The sequence below is a fragment of the Carassius carassius genome, chromosome 2 (genome assembly GCF_963082965.1).
Source record: "Carassius carassius chromosome 2, fCarCar2.1, whole genome shotgun sequence".
Taxonomy (NCBI): Eukaryota; Metazoa; Chordata; class Actinopteri; order Cypriniformes; family Cyprinidae; genus Carassius; species Carassius carassius.
The window spans coordinates 40,714,310-40,736,708 of record NC_081756.1 but is presented as its reverse complement, the minus strand read 5'-3'; the positions used below and the strand labels follow the sequence as shown (position 1 = coordinate 40,736,708).

At 40.1% G+C, this 22,399-nt stretch overlaps 1 protein-coding gene across 3 annotated transcripts in view; it reads left to right on the top strand.

Annotated features, from left to right (window-relative positions):
• LOC132109769 (protein CBFA2T3-like) overlaps nucleotides 1-22,399 on the top strand; it is a 46,465-nt gene that overhangs the window by 9,414 nt on the left and 14,652 nt on the right. For 2 of the 3 annotated variants that reach the window (XM_059516113.1, XM_059516104.1), the window contains exons 2-4: nucleotides 20,003-20,149; nucleotides 21,675-21,916; nucleotides 22,016-22,105. In XM_059516113.1, coding sequence (XP_059372096.1) covers nucleotides 20,003-20,149; nucleotides 21,675-21,916; nucleotides 22,016-22,105 — 479 coding nt within the window. Of the gene's footprint in view, nucleotides 1-752; nucleotides 1,268-20,002; nucleotides 20,150-21,674; nucleotides 21,917-22,015; nucleotides 22,106-22,399 lie in introns of those variants that run through there. The other variant, XM_059516121.1, reaches the window with a different exon arrangement.

The window sequence follows — 22,399 nt, the reverse complement described above, 5'->3', positions numbered from 1 at the left end:
AAACCTGGCAAAAACACCCGGCGTTGTGGAAGGACCATCAATACTGCTCTCATGAGAATCAATATGACATTTATATCAGAGACAGGGACAGTGCTTACGATCCCTTAAGAATTGCAGAAAATTGTAGGCACATCCTAATTATGTTAATAGCAAGTCTATTAAAAATGTGATATGAATTATATTAGGAATCCTCAATATCAGAGGGGGTTATACAGCACAAGGGAGCCTGTCAGCTTGTGGTTCTGATGAGCTGTCAGAGAGGGGGGGCGGGGGGGGGGGCTGTAGCGAGAACGAGCGAGCGAGAGAGAGAGAGAGGGGTTAGGAGCGCAGGAGAACGCTTCTCTTCTCCAGATGGTGTTTTAAACGCAGACAGAAGGATCATTAGACAACACGCCGGCTCCCAACCACCGAAAACAACAAAAATAAACCAAAACGCGAGATGGTGCAGAGAGAAACAACGCAGAATGTGTAGCATCAGTAAGCTGGGACACGAATGATGTTTTTAATGGACCGTTTTTTCGCGTTCAGTGTGGAAGGAGTTCGCGGCGAACAGTTGGAGTATTGACGGTAATATCTCCGAAACACTCTCTATCTGAATCATTTCTGTAGACGAGGACTTTCAGGATTTACAAGAAATAATATTCACTTCATTTCTACTTGGAAACATGGAGCATCAGTGGCAATATTAAAAAAAAAATATATATATATATATATATATATATATATATATATATATATATATATATATATATCTTATAGGAGGGATCAAGGATATCTACTGTGGAATACGATATTGAAACCACCAAGAACGCGATATCTGAATTGGAGGACTTTGCGATTTTATTGTGATTTGAGAAATCGAAGGGAACTTTTTTTTTCGCCCTGTGCACTTTTCTAAGAAATTTGTCAACACGTTTCAAGATGTCGACATTTTAAAGGAGCGTAATACCAAAGTCTCACTACTTTAATACTAACGCTTTGCTGTGTTCTAGCTTTGTATGACATATTTTCGATTTCTCGAAATTGAATTACCTCATTATTTATTACAATAGCGAAACACCAGCATCGCGTGCAATCCAGTTGAGAACTCTCTCTCAGACACTCTTTGATAAAACGTTATATATACGATTCTTATTCATTTTGGTAAGTTGTCTCTTTTTTCCAGTGATATTCGAGGCGTAATAATCTCCGTTTATTTCTATTTATATTTTTCGGGTGGATTATTTTTTTGCTGCAAAATACCTCAGTTTGACTTCGACCTTCAAAAGTAAGTGATGCCTCTGCTTTATCTATAAACACTGTTCGTTTAATATTAACATTTATTTCTCAAATAGCCTACATTAAGTCGCCATCCGAATCTTAAATAGCTAAGCATGTTATTTGATATGAAATAACTCGTTTGAAAGAACAAAACATGATCTTAACAATCATGTTTGCATTTCATATAATTGTATTTTGCATTTATGCAGCATATAAAAACAAACTGAAACAGAGCAGGTATGCTTTTGCGTTTGGTAATTTAATTTCTATATTGCTACAAGCATTTTATAGTCTTCGCTTAAGACTTTAGTTAAGAACTTTAGTTCAGTCTAAGTCAACAGAAAGCCTGCTATTAGGCTATGACTAAAATTGTTGAAATTATTGACTAAAATGATTGTCACTAAAACGAATATAAACAAAAATAAAACATTTAATCATGCCAAATGTATTACTCCATCTTTCTGTAAATATTTGTTTAGTTACGTTTTATGAAAAGAACACGGAAAATGCAACAAACATGAAGTTCATATTTTGCCAAAACAATCCCAACCTCTGAATTGGAACTAATTAGAGATGATCTAATTCAGTTAGGTCTGATCTCACAGAAATTTGCCAACACTGAGCTTTTAATTGTTTCACAATTTCTGAAGAGAAAGAAGTGTTATTGTTTAATGTAAAACCATATTTATCTGAGAGTATTAATAATAAATGGAATTGAGTAGAAATTACATCATATTATACAGCATATAAGCAGTCATCAGCCTGGCAATCTCACCACCTGTTTGTCTAATAAATGGTTAGTCTAAATGAGCACAAAAATGAAGATGTGATCTAGTGCATTATGATGAATTGTTCATTGCAACCTTGCCAGCACACTGATGGATGAAACCACAATATGCTCTGTTGCAGCATAACTTGCCTAAACTGTCCTTCAGTCCAGCCCAGTCAGCATCCATTGATGTTACTGCCATAGCACTGCAAACCACCACTTTACTCTTCAGTTGACCCCAGTGAAGATCAGCTGAATTATGAATGAACAGATGGTAGAAGTTCTCCCAATAGCTAAATGCTTAAAGGTGAAACCGCGCTGTGGCCACAAACTATCCTTAAACATTACCACCAAATAGCCCTTTTAGCTTTTACAGACAAATGTCCCTGCTACATGCACTAAAACACCTCCACTAAGAGAAAGTCTTTCATTAATCTTGAGTGATTATTCAATTTGCTTTCATGCCTATTCATGCTTTAGTAGATTTATATAGAAGAATCAGGGTCAAATGGCTCTGAGGAGACTCTGCCTTCCATTGGTTGGGTGTTGAAATGGAGAACTTATTTGATTGCTTTTGCAGTTTCTGTAATGACGAGGGGTTTTGAAGTCAGTCTTACCTGCTCACTGTCTGCACTTAACAAACCTGGGCTGCGTTTCCCAAAAGCATCGCAAGCCTAATTTGATCATAGCTCCATTAGTGACTGGTTCTTCAACCAACTTATTAGGCTTAGGCCTAAAAAAAAAAAAGTTTGGTTCCGGTTGGTTGTCAGTTGAGGTCATTGGTCGGTAGGGATTTTTTTTTATTTTTTTTTATTTATTTTTTTCCAGTGGCAGTTTTACACACACACACACACACACACACACACACACACACACACACGCGCTGTCAAACAACATTCTTTGTTATGTTCATTTATGTGGTTTATTTGATTTTGATGCTATAAATTAACTAGAAGCAAGAGACGATCAGTTAGTTTTAACTGATGATCTAACTTACAGCGATCTGTTCGACACATTCAAAAAAATGACCACATTTGAAAGGTGAAATAACCAAATGAGACTTTGTTTCATATTAAAAGTAAGCTGGTAATGTTAATGTCCTGTCTGTAAGCATGTTGTCAGTGCCCTCTCTGTTCCGCGATATATTGTTGACTCCCCCCTCCCCCCGTGTTTCTCTTAATGTTACGATTTCCAAACCTTAAGTTATAGCTCACTTTAGGAATTGACAGTTAAAGGGTTTTGATGCAATACTTAATGGTTTTTAACGGATTACTTAAGTGTAAAACAGCATTTAAAGGAAACTGTAATTTAATTAACGATGTGTGAAAGACCGTTCTTCCCCAGTCTAATAAAATAAATTTGGGTCGCACATAAATTGACAGGGTCGGTCGGAAACCGGAACCAAACAAATTTTTTTTTTAGGCCTTACGATGATTTTGGTAAACACAGCCCATGTTAGAATGATGGCAAAGCCTAAATATATGTGCTTAAAATATTAAAACAAACTGCTAGAGTAGAAAACTGACTATAGTATTTTATTTATTTATTTTTTTTACCAAAATTCATACACATTATTTTAGTGAAAAACAATACTTTAAAAAGCTATAATGTTGACCATGGTTCTGTAATCCAAAAACAAATTGTAAATAGAAGTTGCCTTAGATATTACAAAATGAAACTTTATGATTTGCACTCAATGCAAATATAGTTCAGAAAAAAAAATGCAGATAATTTCTAAAGGTTTATACTGGTTCTATCATGCAGTCAAGAGTTTGTCATGTGGATGGTGTCCGTTTCAATGATTGTGACATATGTCTTAAATTTGCTAGTAGGACGCCCAGGAGTGTGTCCTTCTGACAGTGCCCTGCAATGGGAGCAGGGACATGGTGTGCACTGGAGGTAATTATTGTAATTTGAGTGCGGGTGCAGGTGAAGTTTGCCGTCTCGTAATTAACGAGAGGAGCAGATGGTGGTGGGCGGGAGATGGGTGCAGGCAGACGGCCGGCAAAGCAGCAGGGGGAGGGAGGAAGAGAGAGCGAGAGCACTAGGGGGGTGGGGTCAGGCACTGATCAGTAAGCACAGGCACCTGATCGGCCAGGTAGCCTGACTGTCACCTGCACGAAAGACGTCACTCACACAACTAACCCCGCGATATGTACACATAACTCACAGCACTGCACATAAACACCACCTTATACAAGTTTACCTCTTTTGGCACAAATCAATACTATGTGAAGGAATCATCAAATCAGTTTTTTTTTTTTTTTTTTGCAGTTGCACACTGAGTTGTGTATTTGGTGACCTAAGAAGGACTTTTGTGTTCATACTCTCGTGATCTTGGCAAAAAGTCTCTGGATTTATTTCCTGATGCATGATGGGATACACAAATATTAAAATGTCAAATATTTTGCACTCAATTATTTACTTATCAGGCAAGTGGCCACATGATAAGCAGGACAATTACTCTGTGTAATCTTTATCACCCTGCTACGGAGCCCCGCACATGGCACGCAGGAAAAAATATAAGGCTAAATCGTGTGCACGATTTACTAATTTGTTTCATCAATGTACTAAAACATGCACATGATTACTATAGCTATAGTAATCGTGTCCACGTTTTAGTAAATTGAGGGAACGAATTTGTTAATTGTGCGCACAATTTATTTATTTTTTCTTGCATTTCATGTGCGGGGCTCCGTACCCTGCAGAGGTTTCTTTTGCAAAATAATCTGTTGACTGTTACACTATCCTCAGCCTTGCTGGGACCCCAGTTTGGGAGCCACTGGAGTAGGCGATTTGTGCTGTATTAATTTGGTCTATTACAATGTTCTGTGTGTTTGATTACTAATGCCTGAGTAGCACGGCATTGCACACAGAGGACAAAAACGTTCAGCCTTGATTTATCGTCATACGTGTTAAAATTTGCAAAGCATACCAAACTGAACCAAATGATATAAATGCAAAATTATGAATTCATGAATATATAATGGTATCCACGGTAAAGCAAAACATATATCATGGAACAACATAATACCGGTTGTAATGTTCATACCGGTATAAACCCACCCCTATTTGCTATCTAGCCATCCCAGCATGTAGAGATCACACACTCATCCTAATTCCTATAATGCATTAATGCAGTTGTGCAGTCACATGAGTCCTGAGCAGGGTGGGATTTTTTTTTTTTCAAAGTTGCGTCTGTTGAAAAGAATGCCTTTCAGATCCACACTGGAAAAGTACATAAAATAAAAAAATCCAATACTGCACAGTGCACACCACAAAACCAATGTGTATGCCGTAGATACAGGAAGAGATAAGGTTATGTTCACACTGCAAGTCTTAGTGCTCAATTCTGATTCTTATTACTCAGATCCTTTTGTTGTTGTTGTTTGTTTGGCTGTTCACATTATTTTCAAAATGTGGCCAATATCAGATTTGAGTGTGAACTGGTCAGTCATGAACTGACCTGCATGCCCCAAAGAACAATAACAAAGATGTCACACAGTATGCTGTCATACAGAAGTAAACATGGAAGCCACTAAAACTAGAATTTATGTTTTCATTTATAAGCTTATGTGTCACAGAAGACACACAAGTGACAAGGAGAAGTAAAGATAAGGAGTAAGAACGCAACATTTTTCTGATATAGGTCTAAATTTCCTTGAAGATATGCTTATATAGAACCATCACCAGTGACCATAGAACTACTGCTATGTAAAATCTTTGGAGTGACTCCTATCAATACAGAATTGTCACATGAATTCCGATATGACTGTTCAGACTAAGATCGCATTGCAAAACATTGCACCTGTATCTGATTTAGGACCACATATGGAAGTGGCCCATATCAGAGTTGAAAAGATCAGATTCCATGTGGTTTGTGCTGTTTACACTGTTGAAAAAAAAAGGAAACCCAGATCTGAGTCACATGTGACTAACAAAATATAGGATTTGAGCCACTTTTCCCTGCAGGCTGAATGTACTGTAGACTAAGAGAAGAGACTCAATCAGTCCAAATTTAACAACAGATGAATGTCATATTTGATTAGCCTTCTAGCTAGATTAATTGCTGATAAAAATATCACATGAGCACAACATTGGTATTTCAGTGTGTCTTAATACTTAATAGGAGTGATATAAATCCTACTGTTATGGCAAATTGTCCCAGCAGTCCTTCCGGTTGTCCTACCTTGGCAACCCCAGGCTCCCAGCGGGAATGCCAGTGAGAAAGAGCAGCAGGGATGGGCAAGGAGGCAATTGCCATGGTTTCAACCCTGTTTATCACTCCAAACAGTGGGAAAGATGGCGACAGTGTGGTGAGCACATGTGTTTGACATTATTGTGACATGGTGACCTCTCTCAGGAGAAGGAGAATGTCAGAGAGCAGAGGAGCCGACCAACTTCCCAACATCTGGGGTAACAAAAAAACACATTTACGCCACATTGTAGGAGCTGGAAGTTCACTCTGAGAGAGAAACCACATCACTCTCAAATACATTTACTCTGCTTGCTCTTTCCTTCTCACAAGTAAAGGTCTTGTCGTATCTTAATGGCACAATTGGTCAGATTTTAAAGATAAATACATGTAAAATGGAGAATTCTGTATGAACCAGTGTAGATAGACTTTTGGCATTCAGCATTAAGTCTGGTCCACACTGCAACTTATTCTGGCCAGTGCCCACCCACTTAGACAGGAAGAGACTGTCTAATTGACATGTGAATGTTTTTACTTACTTGAAAAGAAGTTCGCAAACATTGGCAAACCTAATAATTAGATCTTGAAGCACACATTGTCTCCCATCCAACTATGAAAATAGCCAATCAAGTTAAAGCCTGTATTTGAGAAAGCTCTTGTCAGAGATATTGACAGCGCAAGTGATGCTCATGCTGATGTTTCTAGATTGCTGGATACTCATTTCTCTGTAAAGAAAAACAGATCTGATCTGATCTGATCTGATGTGATCAAATATGGGACATTGTAAACCACTTTGAGAAATGGCTCCCACTGATTTGGTTTGTTTTGTTTGAATGATAAGCAAACTTTTACTAAATAAGATGCTGGAAAAAAAGATTGGAGGATATAAGGATAAATTGCCAGCGGAAGTATTGCTGAGAGACAGGGTACCAGCTGGAGTAATCCCTGCTGGTAGAGGGGTTTATTAATCAAATAGTGTGGAAGTTCATATCACAGCTCCTGTCTGTGATAAAGCTAGTTCCCTACTCCCTCTCTCGCCCTCAGCCAGTAAGTTATCTCAGTTCTGATTGGTAACTACAGATGAAGTTCAGTTATTAAGCCCTCACACACACACATACAATTCTCCCCACAATGATGTTAAAGTATTGAGAAGGGGCTCTGGGCTGGATTGGGGCTGGAAGACGTACGATGTAGCGTATTTGCACAAATTAAAGCAGCCGTTATCTCATGGAAACAGAAGCAGAGCGCCGGACTATCCTGTCATTCTTGAAATGGGTTTGAGCTGAATTTCACTGCAGCTCCAGTCTCTTACGAAGACCTTAATCTAAAGCAGGGGTCTCCTCTGATAAGTTATTGTTCCACAACCAGGGATCCACCAGAAGGAAGTTTAATTTCCATACAAAAAAAAAGGAAAATTTTCAAAGCGAATGGAATTAGAAGAAACATTTTTGTTGATACCAGAATGTTCTAGATGGAGGAGGGCTGGATACTTTTAAGAGGATGTTTCTATATGGAAATTAACACAAATTTCTTTAGAGACTTTATTGAAAGTGTCTATTAAGAGGGATGAAAAAGAATGCCGAAAGCTGCATTAATCCCAGTCTGGACAGGAAAGTGAATTAATTTTCTTTATTATTAGGCACATGCAGTCATTTCCAGTGAACCTTAAAATGTTGCCTATATAGGCAACTCACTAGGTTTTAGAAAATGTTTTTTATTTTATGTTCATTTATATTTATATATTTAGATTTTTTTCATTGTTTTTGTGTAATAACTGTTATTTTCATTTTTTTGTTTGTTTGTTTTAAATTGCCACTTTGTTTATGCTGCAATGTTTTGTTTATTTGATTAGATTTTATAAAATTCTATTATTTTGTATTTGTCACTTGTTTAATCCATTTTTATGTTATATTACTTTAAATAAATCTCAATATTTGGTATAAAGATATGGTATAAAGCTGATATAACCCTTATGAAGGCTGTAGATAAACAATGACTTTAAGGCAACGTCAAATAAGACAGAAATGTTAGTGGCTGAAAGTGAGAAAGATTTTAAAATGAAAAGGCTTGGGTACCATAATGTATCAAAATGGTCAAAGTATTGTCCTTGGGGATCACTTTACCAGTGATCTACTTTAGCAATTTCATCGAAAAAGAGAAAATTAATAAATATATGGATTAATATGTGTGTGTGTGTGTGTGTGTGTGTGTGCTCCATAAATCAGCAGGCTGTAATGATGTAAGAGCCAAAGCAAACAAGAGCAGTACTAGGCTACAGCTGGCCATAGCCTAAGAAAAAGATAGAGAGAGAGAGTGAATGCTGTGGAGAGACAGCAGCTGTCAGGCCCCGCATCTTGCACCTGTCACACAGGAAGTCAGGGCCTGCCACTATTTCCTGGATACGCCTCCTCAGCCAAACACTTCTGCTGATTTCTCAGAGGATATAAGGGACAGGGAGAGAGAGGGAGGGAAAAAGAAAGAACAAGTCAAACTAGTCAAGGAATCAGGGTGAAGAAAGAAAGAGGAATAGAGTATGTTAGTTGTGTGTGCTGTCTGCTCATATTCAGTAGATCTACAGCCTGACTTATACCGGGACTGTGAAATAGAAATATTTTAAGATTCAGTACTAGCACATTGCATACTGTATAGTATACAGTATTTTTTTACTGTAAAAATCCTTTGAGAACTATGGTACAATGCTATTCACATTATTTTGCTGTAGATGAGAAACGCTGACCAGCAGAAACGCACCCAAGCACTCTTTGCGCTCATTTACATTTTCATCCTTCTCCCAGGTAATAGTGTGACAGGATGTGACATCACTTCTACTGCAGTAACAGATGGTGAGCATGGTGGAATGGCATTATAGCCACTCTTGTTTTTCTTCCAGTCATGAGCAGGGGATCTGTGGTGTCTGTGTGTGTGTGTGTGTGTGTGTGTGTGTGTGTGTGTGTGCGTGTGTGTGTGTATGTGTGTGTGTGTGTGTGTACAGGCCCTGTGTGTTTTGCTTGGCACGTGTCCTCTTTGTTTGTTAGGATTGTCAAGGCGGGTCCTCTGGAGGGCTTCTGTGTCAGCCACCCCTCATGCTGCCTGTATGCAATTAACAGAGTAATTAAAAGCTTGATGAGCTAATTGGTGTTGGGTGAAGCTGCAGGTGTTTTGATTGGGGAGCTTGGTTGTGGAAGTGCAGAGAGCAAACAGATTCCTGTCATAGATCACTTTGTCTCTTTTTCCCCCCACTATTAAAATAATACATGAGATTAGGGAAAGCATACCTATTATAACTATTTATCAGCCTTGATGGGAAAATTGCAATTGTTCCATAATGATCATTCTTGTAGGGCCGAAGAACAAGCATGTCATTAGAATTATGACTCTCTCAGAAGAACAAAATTGTTTCATTATTTTGTTTAACTTTATGTTGTTTCCTAGCTTAATTTCCAGTATGACACAGTTTATCCACAAAACGGCTGCACAATTTGACACAATAATCGAAAATCTGAAGTTGTTGTTTCATCATTATTTTGATGTTGGATGTACAGTTATGAAGAATGGGATTTTAGTCCAGTGAGTTGGTTCACAGACCCATAGAAACCTCATTGCTGGTTGCAGTCCCTTCTGTCAATTGGTGTTGCTGTGAATGTCATTTAACCACTGTGACAAGCAATGTTCAACATAAAAATGTTGCTCATAGTGACATCTTACTGGCTCAATAGTCTCTTACACATAGATGTCAAACCTGGTTTGTTTGGCTTTGATTTTGTCACTGTCAGTAAAGACAGAAAAATTACTTGATGGTCAAAAGTTTCTGTATGTCACATCCAATACAGTCTTTCACTTTCTTACACTTCTTTTACACATTTACTTTTTCTTGGGTGTCTTAGCTTGCCCCTTCTCACTAAAGAACTCTCTCTCTCTCTTTGAATATCAGTTGACAGATGTGTTGGCGTTGGCTGTAAGCTGGCAGTACTCTTGGTCCCCAGGTGCCTGAGCTGAGGACGTTCCTATGTGTGTGCTTGTGAGAGTGTGTGACAGTTATTGATGTCAAGGTGTGTGAGCTCAGAACAGCGACACACTGTGAACACAATGCCTCCGCCTTAAGCACAACGGTTACTTCAGGCAGCACAGGAAACAACTACACATGCAACAAGTCCACAGAAGGGTGGAGGGACATGAGACTCAGAATGTAGTCTTGGACTGTGAGACAGACAGATTTCTGCACTTTAAAACTAAAAAACTCAGACCACTTACAAGAACCTAAACAACAAGCACCTCCTTTTGTGCTTGCCTGTTCAATATTCCTGCAGAAGTGGCCATACACTCATCTCTGCATCTCGACTGGTGCCCAGTGCTGTCCTAACACACTCCAGATGGGCCGAGCTGGGGAGTTGTTCTTGGCACGTCCCGGCTCGGCTGAATGTCACAAATACTTTCCTTTATTTAGGAATGGCTAAGGCCAGGCAGCTGAGGAGAGGATAGGAGGGAGTAGGGTAGAGAGCAGCTCAGCAACATCTGGATTTTATTAGCAGCCATTGGGAGAAATCTGAAAAGGAATTTTTTTCTCTCTTGCCTTTTGGGTAGTACTTGGCTTTCCAGAACCCTTACCACTGATAAAGCCTTCCCTGCAGACAACAGATGGCACAGAGACTTCAGTACAATTTTATCAATAATAACAATAATATTCAAGCGAGTATGAAAGAAAGAGAGACATCTACTATGCTAGCTTGTGTTTTGTATGCTGCTCCATAGCATGAGATGCTTGCACCCCAAGTGTCTTAACTTGCCTGACCGTCAATACTCCCTCAGTCAGCTTTCCAAAAAGAGTTTTACCAGCAATATTCAGGATGGTTATTCTGGTCTATCAGCTGTATTGAACACACACCACACCAGCCTGGACCAACAGGGTAAGAGGAAAGAACTTACTGAAGTAGACCATGACTTTGCCAGGTAGGTTCCTGAATCAACATCCATGTTGGCCAGTGGGGTCAAGGTTTGGCAGGTTAGCTTAAACAACTAGTCCCTGCTAGTAGATGCCATAATGAACCATTCTGTCACTGGGAATGCTAATGGATAGCTTTCTCCAGATGTAGCTTATTGCTGTGACTTCAAGGACAGGAAAAGATGGGGAAAGGTTGTGGTTAATTCTAGGGTTAGAACTAAGTCTTTCTCCCTGTAAAGTTGCAAGGATGTCAATACAGGAACGCACCCTTCTTGGCTAAATCAAGGTAAACTCTCTTGAAAGTGTGTTTGAGAGGAAAATTATCTGTCGATAAACATTTTTTCTTTCGTCTGTTCATAAAGTGTTATAGTCGAGCTGAGTTGAGATATTCCCCTCTTACCACTTTGTGTATGTCTGCTTCCTCATAACAGGAATATATGAGGATCTTTTTGGAACTGCCATAAGAGAATGTGTCGCTACACTCTTTAACACTGGTTAAACATGCACCATTTTTGGTGACCCTAACATTCTTTCCCACACACTGGACATGCTGGACATCTCTCTCACACACATACATATACAGAGTCTCAATGCCCAGGGGTCTGTTCAGCTTTTGACTAAATATGAATTTATTGCCATCTGAATGTTTGTTTTCTCAAAACATATTTGCTCAGCTGAAGACTCCTGCTTAGACTCACAGAGAGTGTGTATTTGTGTGTGTGATCTTTCACCCTTTTTTATTGTATTATGAGTGAAAAAGTTGTAAATAAGTAAAGGATAAGCTCTCTTGTCCAGTATGGAGACCACATGATGCTGGCCAATCAGATATGGACAAATTTACTTTCTAACTCTGTTTCAAAACCTAATGAGCTGCCTTGCTGTCTACTACCTACATAGGCAGGTTCCTTCTAAAGGGGCATCCTAACTGAAGATTGATGTTAGCAAGAATCCATTTTTTTTTTTATTAGAAATGAATTTTGGCCAGAATGATTTAGATCTAGTTGAGTAACCAAATAGACCTAGTTACTGTAGTTACCTCCCACTAGTTCCCACACTAGTTCACGCTGGCTCCTACAAAGGCCATTTTAGGGGCAGACTCATGTCTGTCTTGGGACATTGTCCAGTCAGATCCAAGTCTTGTGGCAATGTCTGTTTCTTCACCATAAAATATTAGAACGTGGGCTCCATTTCAGGGGTCTACTGAGGAGCTTTGGGTGATGATGAGGAGAGATGGTGGGATGGCAGGGGAGAGGGATAGCGGATGGACAGTTCTTGAAGTGCTGGCCAGGGGTCGAGTGCTGTAATCCTGTTGTTTTGATGAGATGCCTCTGTCTGTGTGGACTCTGCAGTGGCCTTATGGGGAGCAGATGTGGGAAGGCAGGCGGTCGGGCACAGAGCCAGAGCAGCTGGGAGATATTAAAAACAAGAGCATTCCTAGAGACTGGGGGAATTACAGTGGAGTGGAGAGGAGGGGGTTAGATACAGGGACAGGGAAAAGAAGCCATGTGAAGAGAGAGAGGGTTACCTCAAGGGGCTTTTTACTGTGTTTGAGTGAAAGGTAGCTTAGTACAGATCAATTGTTGGAACAAGTGCCTGTGTGAACAAGGAATAATGTCTCGCACACACACATGTACCTAGATATCTAAATGAAGTTATATAGACATCTGTTGTTTTTATATAAATCTGATTATTTTGACAATAGACAAACCTAGCCCATAATCCTTTCCCTAAAAGAGAACTTTGTGCCTTATAGGTCTATACATTTGCATCTGTCCCTTCTATAAACAAACAAAAAACATTACTTTATGAGTTATTTTATATTTGAGGATATCCCTAGATATCCCCAAAGAGAACTTTTGCCAGATTTAACTAAGTTCTAGCTAAGTATAGCTAAATAGAACCCTACACATCTCACAAACTCTAAAAAGAGCAAATCACAGAAACCGGAATTCTGGGCTTGTCATTATATGATGGATTCTTGTGTGTTTGGACCTTTTACTGAAAGCAAATGATCTCAAAAGACTCCAAAAAAAGCTTCAGAATTACAAACTGGAGCACTTTTGTGGTGCGCTTTTTCAAACTGATTATAGCACACAAAAGCAGATGGACAATGTTAGTTTTAAGTGTGCATTTTTTTTTTCTTCAGATATCAAGCACATGGCCAAGGCAAAAGCCCAAAGAGAATGCTTTAACATCATTACAGAATCACAGCATGGAGGATCAAATCACACATCTAGGAGGTCTGTTAAAAGTGCATTGCACTGCGAGCTAGATCTGTTTGGCTTATTGATCTCTCAGTATGGTTCCTCCATCTCATAGAGATATAATTGACTGTATGTGTATGCTTTTTCAAAACAGGATTTTCCCCCTTAAATGGTCTCTTTATAGCTCTAAATTAAGTTCTAAGTCATTTGATTTAAATATAAATTTATCTCAGATGTTTCTTGTAAAAGAAAGTCTGCTTTGTCTAAAACACATTTCTAAAATAGGAATAAAAGGGTGTGGCTTATAACAAAAATAAATAAAAATTAAGTAGGCATTAAGTATGGAAAAATGTAGACCGTCTACTTCCAGATCTGGTAAAGTCTAGAGTAAATACAACCATAAATCTATCAAAATAAACAAAAACTCACCTCTAAATATATATAAGTTCTCTGTAATTGAATTATTTTTGTGAGGAAAATCACTCTCTTTTTGTTTTACTATCTCAAGTCAGTCTTGGAGAAACAACTGAGATAACAAAAAATGATTTTTCTTTGCTATAGGTGCATGGATACATAGTTTTGAGCAATTCAATGTGCTGCTTTTACAGATGATAAAGCTGTCATAAATTTGAATCTTATGTTCAGTTAGTATCTTATCTAAGTATTTTTGGGAATTATGGAAGCACAGATGGTCACAGAAGGGGCTCATACATGGACCTTCTAATGTATTAAAAGTGAAATCCAGTGCCCGGTGTGTGTGTGTGTGTGTGTGTGTGTCCTACGATGTCCTTTAGCTGGTCAGATTAATCAGATATCTGTAATCCCACAGTGGATACAGGCAGAGCATTGCATATTTGCCTCTCTCCCCTTGTGTTTACTTATATTTGATAGCCCCTCTGTCTAATACTCAGTCCTGTTGTTGGAGTTCATGACACTGCAGCCAGGTCATGGCAACTTCCATAGTCCCCTGAGAATGCATGCAGGAATTACCATGTGTTGCTCCACTAAGAGCAAATTAGAAGGAGTGATTATGGCCTGTTTTTCTGTCAGTTATTTTTAAACCAGAAGCCCTGGGAGGGAAGGGATGTTATTTATCTTTTCATGCTTAAATAATGTCAAATCACAGAAATGGCTTCCTTTTTATAACTTCTCCGATATATATCTCAGTACTGTATCAGCCATTGGCCACCCTGCTCACTAGATATTGACATTGGTGTGTGTGTGTGTGTGTGTGTGTGTGTGTGTATGTGTATATGTATATATATATGGTCATATAATTAGAATATCATCAAAAAGTTGATTTCACAAATTCCATTCACAAATTGAAACTTGTATATTCATTCATTACACATAGACCGATATATTTCAAATATTTATTTCTTTTAATTTTGATGATTATAACTGACAACTAAGGAAAATCCCAAATTCAATATTTCAGAAAATCAGAATATTGTGAAAAGGTTCAGTATTGAAGACACCTGGTGCCACACTCTAATCAGCTAATTAACTCAAAACACCTGCAAAGGCCTTTAAATGGTCACTCAGTCTAGTTCTGTAGGCTACACAATCATGGGGAAGACTGCTGACTTGACAGTTGTCCAAAAGATGACCATTGACACCTTGCACAAGGAGGGCAAGACACAAAAGGTCATTGCAAAAGAGGCTGGCTGTTCACAGAGCTCTGTGTCCAAGCACATTAATAGAGAGGCGTTGGGAAGGAAAAGATGTGGTAGAAAAAAAGTGTACAAGCAATAGGGATAACCGCACCCTGGAGAGGATTGTGAAACCCATTCAAAAATGTGGGGGAGATTCACAAAGAGTGGACTGCAGCTGGAGTCAGTGCTTCAAGAACCACTACGCACAGACGTATGCAAGACATGGGTTTCAGCTGTCGCATTCCTTGTGTCAAGCCACTCTTGAACATCAGACAGCGTCAGAATCATCTCACCTGGGCTAAAGACAAAAAGGACTGGACTGCTGCTGAGTGGTCCAAAGTTATGTTATCTGATGAAAGTAAATTTTGCATTTTCTTTGGAAATCAGGGTCCCAGAGTCTGGAGGAAGAGAGGAGAGACACACAATCCACGTTGCTTGAGGTCCAGTGTAAAGTTTCCACAGTCAGTGATGTTTGGGGTGCCATGTCATCTGCTGGTGTTGGTCCACTGTGTTTTCTGAGGTCCAAGGTCAACGCAGCCGTATACCAGGAAGTTTTAGAGCACTTCATGCTTCCTGCTGCTGACCAACTTTATGGAGATGCAGATTTCATTTTCCAACCGGACTTGGCACCTGGACACAGTGCCAAAGCTACCAGTACCTGGTTTAAGGACCATGGTATCCCTGTTCTTAATTGGCCAGCAAACTCGCCTGACCTTTACCCCATAGAAAATCTATGGGGTATTGTGAAGAGGAAGATGCAATATGCCAGACCCAACAATGCAGAAGAGCTGAAGGCCACTATCAGAGCAACCTGGGCTCTCATAACACCTTAGCAGTGCCACAGACTGATCGAGTCCATGCCACGCCACATTGCTGCAGTAATTCAGGCAAAAGGAGCCCCAACTAAGTATTGAGTGCTGTACAGTCGTGGCCAAAAGTTTTGAGAATTACATAAATATTGGAAAAGTTGCTGCTTAAGTTTTTATAATAGCAATTTGCATATACTCCAGAATGTTATGAAGAGTGATCAGATGAATTGCATAGTCCTTCTTTGACATGCAAATTTACTTAATCCCAAAAAAACTTTCCACTGCATTTCATTGCTGTCTTTAAAGGACCTGCTGACATCATTTCAGTAATTATAAAAAAAATATCTTGTTAACTCAGGCGAGAATGTTGACGAGCACAAGGCTGGAGATCATTATGTCAGGCTGATTGGGTTAGAATGGCAGACTTCACATGTTAAAAGGAGGGTGATGCTTGAAATCATTGTTCTTCCATTGGATCATCAAGAACTTCAAGGAAAGAGGTTCAATTCTTGTAAAGAAACTTCAGGGCGTGCAAGAAAGTCCAGCAAGCGCCAGGATCGTCTCCTAAAGAGGATTCAGCTGCGGGATCGGAGTGCCACCAGTGCAGAGCTTGCTCAGGAATGGCAGCAGGCAGGTGTGAGCGCATCTGCACGCACAGTGAGGCGAAGACTTTTGGAAGATGGCCTGGTGTCAAGAAGGGCAGCAAAGAAGCCACTTCTCTCCAAAAAAAACATCAGGGACAGATTGATCTTCTGCAGAAAGTATAGTGAATGGACTGCTGAGGACTGGGGCAAAGTCATATTCTCAGATGAAGCCCCTTTCCGATTGTTTGGGGCATCTGGAAAAAGGCTTGTCCGGAGAAGAAAAGGTGAGCGCTACCATCAGTCCTGTGTCATGCCAACAGTAAAGCATCCTGACACCATTCATGTGTGGGGTTGCTTCTCATCCAAGGGAGTGGGCTCACTCACAATTCTGCCCAAAAACACAGCCATGAATAAAGAATGGTACCAAAACACCCTCCAACAGCAACTTCTTCCAACAATCCAACAACAGTTTGGTGAAGAACAATGCATATATATATATATATATATATATATATATATATATATATATATATATATATATATACACATATATAGAACAACATATTGTCTGACACCTATTGAATGCTAACATTAACATTACCTCAGGTCATGTGTGACTGATTTGTGTCCGTGTGAATGCTTCCTGGCTTGTTCTTAGTTTAATGGCCCCTCTTAGGCTGCAAGCTGCTGGACTGAGAGACAGATGGACAGGCAGTGCTTGTGGCCTTAGTAAGATCTCTCTCTACCTGTCTACATTTGGCAATGACTGGGACAGTGATGCACAGAGCAGTGCTCCGTTAGCCCCGCACGGCAAGCCAGCCAGTGCCTATTTTGGTCAGCATGGCATTAGTCCTAATACATTGTTATGTTTATTGCCCTGGGGCACCAGTCAATCTTTAAATGAGAATTAAGAGCTAATTTCTCTTTTCACACCCCCTGTTTGCACATATTTATTGTTATTGCTATTTTATTGTAATTGTGGTGTTCATATAATGTTCTACATGTATCATTCTTTATTAATGTTTCAAGACAATTTCTTTGTCTCAAATGTTGGTGATTGAAAGAACCCCAAACCAAAGCTCCCATAACATTTAACAGATTGCATTTTTTCTGAGTAAAACAATAAACTATAAATCCTTACTTTTGCATTAAAAAAAAGTCCTTACCAGCTGCAACTGCAATAATCAAGATTTTGTTGGTTGCACAAATTATATTTCTGTCACAATGCACTAGGAATCATGAAATGTAATTGGTCTAATTTCCCATTCATTACAGGTAATGAATAAATTAATGCAGCCTTCAAGTCCTCAAAGTTCCTTCTTTCAATTTTTGTTTAGCCTACTTAAAGGCAGCATACTGTAAACATCAAATATGTTATAATTAGCTGCCATAATGACTTGCCAGTTTAGAACACGGTATATGACAAAGGATCGGGGAAAATACAAAATCAGCAGAAATGCTGTGGTCTTCAGGACCCTTTAGAATGTCCCATGTGTCGAGGTGGCCCCTAACCCACAGACCAGCCTCATACCTTGTCACCCTCCTGCAGCTGTCATCCCTTTAAGGTCGAGCACCAATTATCTGGCTGTTAGTAGTTTGGCTGTGACCCTGTACGTTCATTTATTTTTGCACATGACATCTCGACCAGGCGGTGGGGGCTTTTCTCCGAACATGGCCTGGGCTGGTGGCCCCAGGATACATTCAGGGTGGTGTGCTTGTTTTTCGGGAGTTCTGTCGAACTGAAGGTGACAGTGGAGAGCATTAGGGCAACTGATCCACAGTAAGTTATCAGCATTGAGACAAGAGGCGCCTTTCAGAGAGCCTGCTGCTCAACACATGCTGCTGTACAGGTTCACACACACATCGCAACATATAGGTGAAACCTGCATATGTTTATTTTTTAAATTTATGCATTTAGTTAACCTATGCTAACAACATTTGCCATGTTTTTTTGAATATACATCATTGTAATATTATGTTTTTTGGATTCCACTGTTTTCTGAAATAACAAAGTACTCAGTAAATACCAAAGAATATGAATTTGGAAATGATTTTTCAAGAGAAAAGAGTTACAGATTTACACACAATATCATTTCATATGCATGAATTAGTCATAAGCATATAACATTTTATAAATAACAATACAGTAACACATAGATACATCATTATACAGTAATTAAACAATAAAAAAAACACTACCACACACAAGTTTTATACATTTATCAGCTCTTTAAACAATATTATGGACTCTAGAATAAATAAATGAGCATTGAAGTTCTTTCCTGTGTTTGTGGCATCTGAACTGTCCTTCTTGGCAACAGACAATGTTGAGAAGTAGCAAATGCGAACTGTCACCAGTGTTGCTGTGTGCTAATCTCAGTACCATCTGATAGTACTTCTTTTGAAATATCTGTTCTTTAAAACATAAACACACACATACACGTTAGGTTTTTGTGTTTTATGTGTACTGTATACTGTACAAACTTTATTGTGTGATTCTTTGATAAAAAAATAAATACATTTCAGGCTTTATTATCCCTGTGGGGACATTTGGTAGGACACGATGTAACGAATACCTGGACCACACATACACATATTATATCTTATCAGTACTGACATATACATAACCTGCCTAATTCAACTGTTGTAATTTGGTGTTTGCTGGCGTTTGTCAGGACAGTTTCGCTTTGACACTGAAGAGAAAGCATGAACTCTGATGAACTACATTTCCAATGCATGACTGACAGTGATGAGTGTGCTACTTTACATGTGAATATAGAACTGGGAGATCAGCATGTGACACTATGGTTAGGGACCTGGGTAGACAAAAGGATTGTCACATGACCAATGCAGGCCAGGCAGACAAGAGTGAGGAAGACTTGCCATGTTTGGTCCCTCAGCGGAGCACAGATGAGGGCCGGTGTGAACGCAGCTTTGTTGAAGTGCTCAGCACTGTGATGGACAGCAGCAGATCCAGCTGCACTTGTCACTGGCTGTCAAGAGCCTGTCCATCGCACAAGAGTGGACAACAGGCGTGGGAGCGGGTGGGGGGTGGAGGACATGGATGTGGATGTCAGGGTGATAGGGGTGGTGGGCAGAGGGGTCCCGTCAGCAGCAGCTGAGTAGCAGAACAGGTGTGACTGGATGTTTCCAAGACCAATGACATTTACCCTCTGCCTCAGTCTGCCAAAGCCACACTTTATCTCTATCAGCGGGAGAGTGCTCAGATTTACTGCTATGAAATATTATAAGTCTGTCTGAACGACTCACTAGAAGGGTACCGCTGGAAAAAGAATGCCACACGCATGATCTAGCACCGTGAACAACATAAAACATATGTGTCAAACATGATACAGTTTGAACAAGTGCCATGTAACTTTCATGTGTGTGGAAAGTAGAATTAAGTATTGGCCAGAGCTGTGGCTTGCCAGTCAGCAGATTTCAGACACATTTAGCCATAGCACTTTACATGGTGATACGGGTTTGAATGTACATGTTGTTTTTCTTATCACTGCCTGTCTATCTCACTACGTTTGTATATAATGGCAAAGTGCTAAAAGAATAAAACTGTTTTATGTCATCTGCAGGTAGCACAGGACAGGAGGCTGGAACAATGCCAGATTCACCTGCTGATGTTAAAACCCAGCCCAGGTCAACTCCACCCACAATGCCACCTCCACCCCCAGCTGTCAGTCAGGCAGTCAATCGCAACGCATCATTCACACCTACAACAAGTAAGTTATTCTATAATACAAACATGCAAATATTTGTTTTTTGAACTTGCTGCATTCATAACACTCTAAGACAACAAATTCGTCCAATGGGCAATTGTGACGTGTCAAGTGTATGTGTGAATGGCAACTTTTTATAGGTAGCTACTAGCTAACTTAATAATAACATATTTGAGGTAACTCTATCACCACCACCACAAGAATGCACATTAAAATGCGCAATGGGACAGTACACTTAATAAACATCTTCATAAACATTTTATTAGAGCACTGCCAGAACATAGAATAATTTAAAGGAGTCTCTATTAGATCAAGAGTAGTTATTGTCATGTTCAGAGTATTCTTATAGCACAGAATGCACTTGTAACATGACCGAGAGTGTTTGAGAGTGTTTGTGTATGATGGGTTGAGCCATTGTCTGGGTGTGTGAGTGCTTAGGAGACACAGCAAGAGATTTGTTTACTGCATACGGAGGGATTCACAGGCAGCATCAGGCTCGGCAGGGCTTGGCAGATCTCGTTACCCTATATAGCAATGACGGACCTTGTTGTTTCACCTGTTCAATGGGTAGCAGTGTAGCCTGCTCGCCACTCTAAAACCAGAACACAAGTGTGGGGGTCACATGGTAAACCCACATGTGTCCAGCCTGGAATGGCAAGATAAAAAGGGGCACCAGCGAAATGAAAGACTGTGAGTGTGTTCTGCAACATGAAGCCATGCACACACTCACACCCAGCAGTGTGAACATGCTTCAAAACCTGAAGAAAAGCTACCCTGTGTGTTTGTAGAATCATATGCTTCCCAATGTCCCAGAGGATTATGGTCTCTAACTCAAAGCACCTCATGCTGTGTCCACTGCTCACGTAATGTTTGTTTATCTGTGGTCATGGCCTCGGGCACAGGTAACATAAGATATAAGGCCTACTCTAAGGGAGATTGAACCAAAGAACCACTCGACCACCAGAAGGAAGAGGAAAGAGAGCAGGGATGAGATGCAGAAGTGGAGATGGAGTAAACGTCTCGATGGGGCAACCTGAGCTCAGAAAGCTGCAAATCTGCTCTCAGCTGGTGGACATGTGCACAGTCTGATTTAGACACACACCTGCTATTGGAATAAAAGTAACCCGGTCCAGGGGGCTATTTTTGGGACCTATTTAACATGTTCCTCTTATAGTTGTGTCATAGTGAGTGAGTGGGTGAGCAGTGGGGAGCAATAGACCGGGTGGGCGGCATGTGTGCATGTCATAGAGAGAGAGATGTTGCCGATGGTCCCATTCGCGGTGTGTTTGTTCAACATAGAGGATGAAATGAAGAGTACAGAACAATGTGCTGCGTTACTGTCATAGTGTATCTGTAGTTTCAGTCTGTTTTTTGACCAATCTCAGAATGCATGTGCCCTCTTCGTGCTATGTTGAATCTTCCTGGAGAGTGCTTCCTAGGACTGATATGGATAAAAATGAAAGCAAGAGCACAAGAGTCTGCTGTGACTTAAATGATGCTAAAACAAACAGTGGCTATCTTTCCTCAGTGCTGAACGGGAGCAGCCACTCTCCCACGGCGCTAAACGGAGCTCCCTCGACCCCCAACGGCTTCAGCAATGGACCGGCCACCTCTTCTACTGCTTCTCTGCCCACCCAGCAGCTTCCCCCTGCCTGTGGAGCCCGACAACTCTGTAAGCTTAAGCGTTTCCTCACCACACTGCAGCAGTTTGGCAACGACATCTCGCCCGAGATAGGAGAACGTGTACGCAGCCTGGTTCTGGGGCTAGTGGTGAGTGACTGATGGCCTTCTTTATCATTAACAGTATGTGCTGTCTCCTGTTCTTTTCTCCATTGGGTGTAAAATTGTTTTCTATTTCTGTCTTATCAGAACTCAACTCTAACTATTGAAGAGTTCCACTCCAAACTTCAGGAAGCCACAAACTTTCCCCTGCGTCCCTTTGTCATTCCATTTCTCAAGGTACGAACAGGCATAACAACATTCATCACATACACACAAAGTTGGATAACGCTAGATCCACATTGCATTGTGTTCTGGCCAAGAATTGTCCACTTAGTAAGGAAGGGGCCAACTGGTTAACTATTTGTCTTTGGAAGTGCTCTTTATAACAGCCAGGGAATTTTTTTTCCCTGCAGACTGATAAAAATGCATGCACCTTGCCTCATAAAACCAGCCAATTAAGTTGCTTTTTGAAAAATCTCTAGCCATATTTATGCAATATGCATCAGACAGTGGGTGAACAGTCTGTGGATG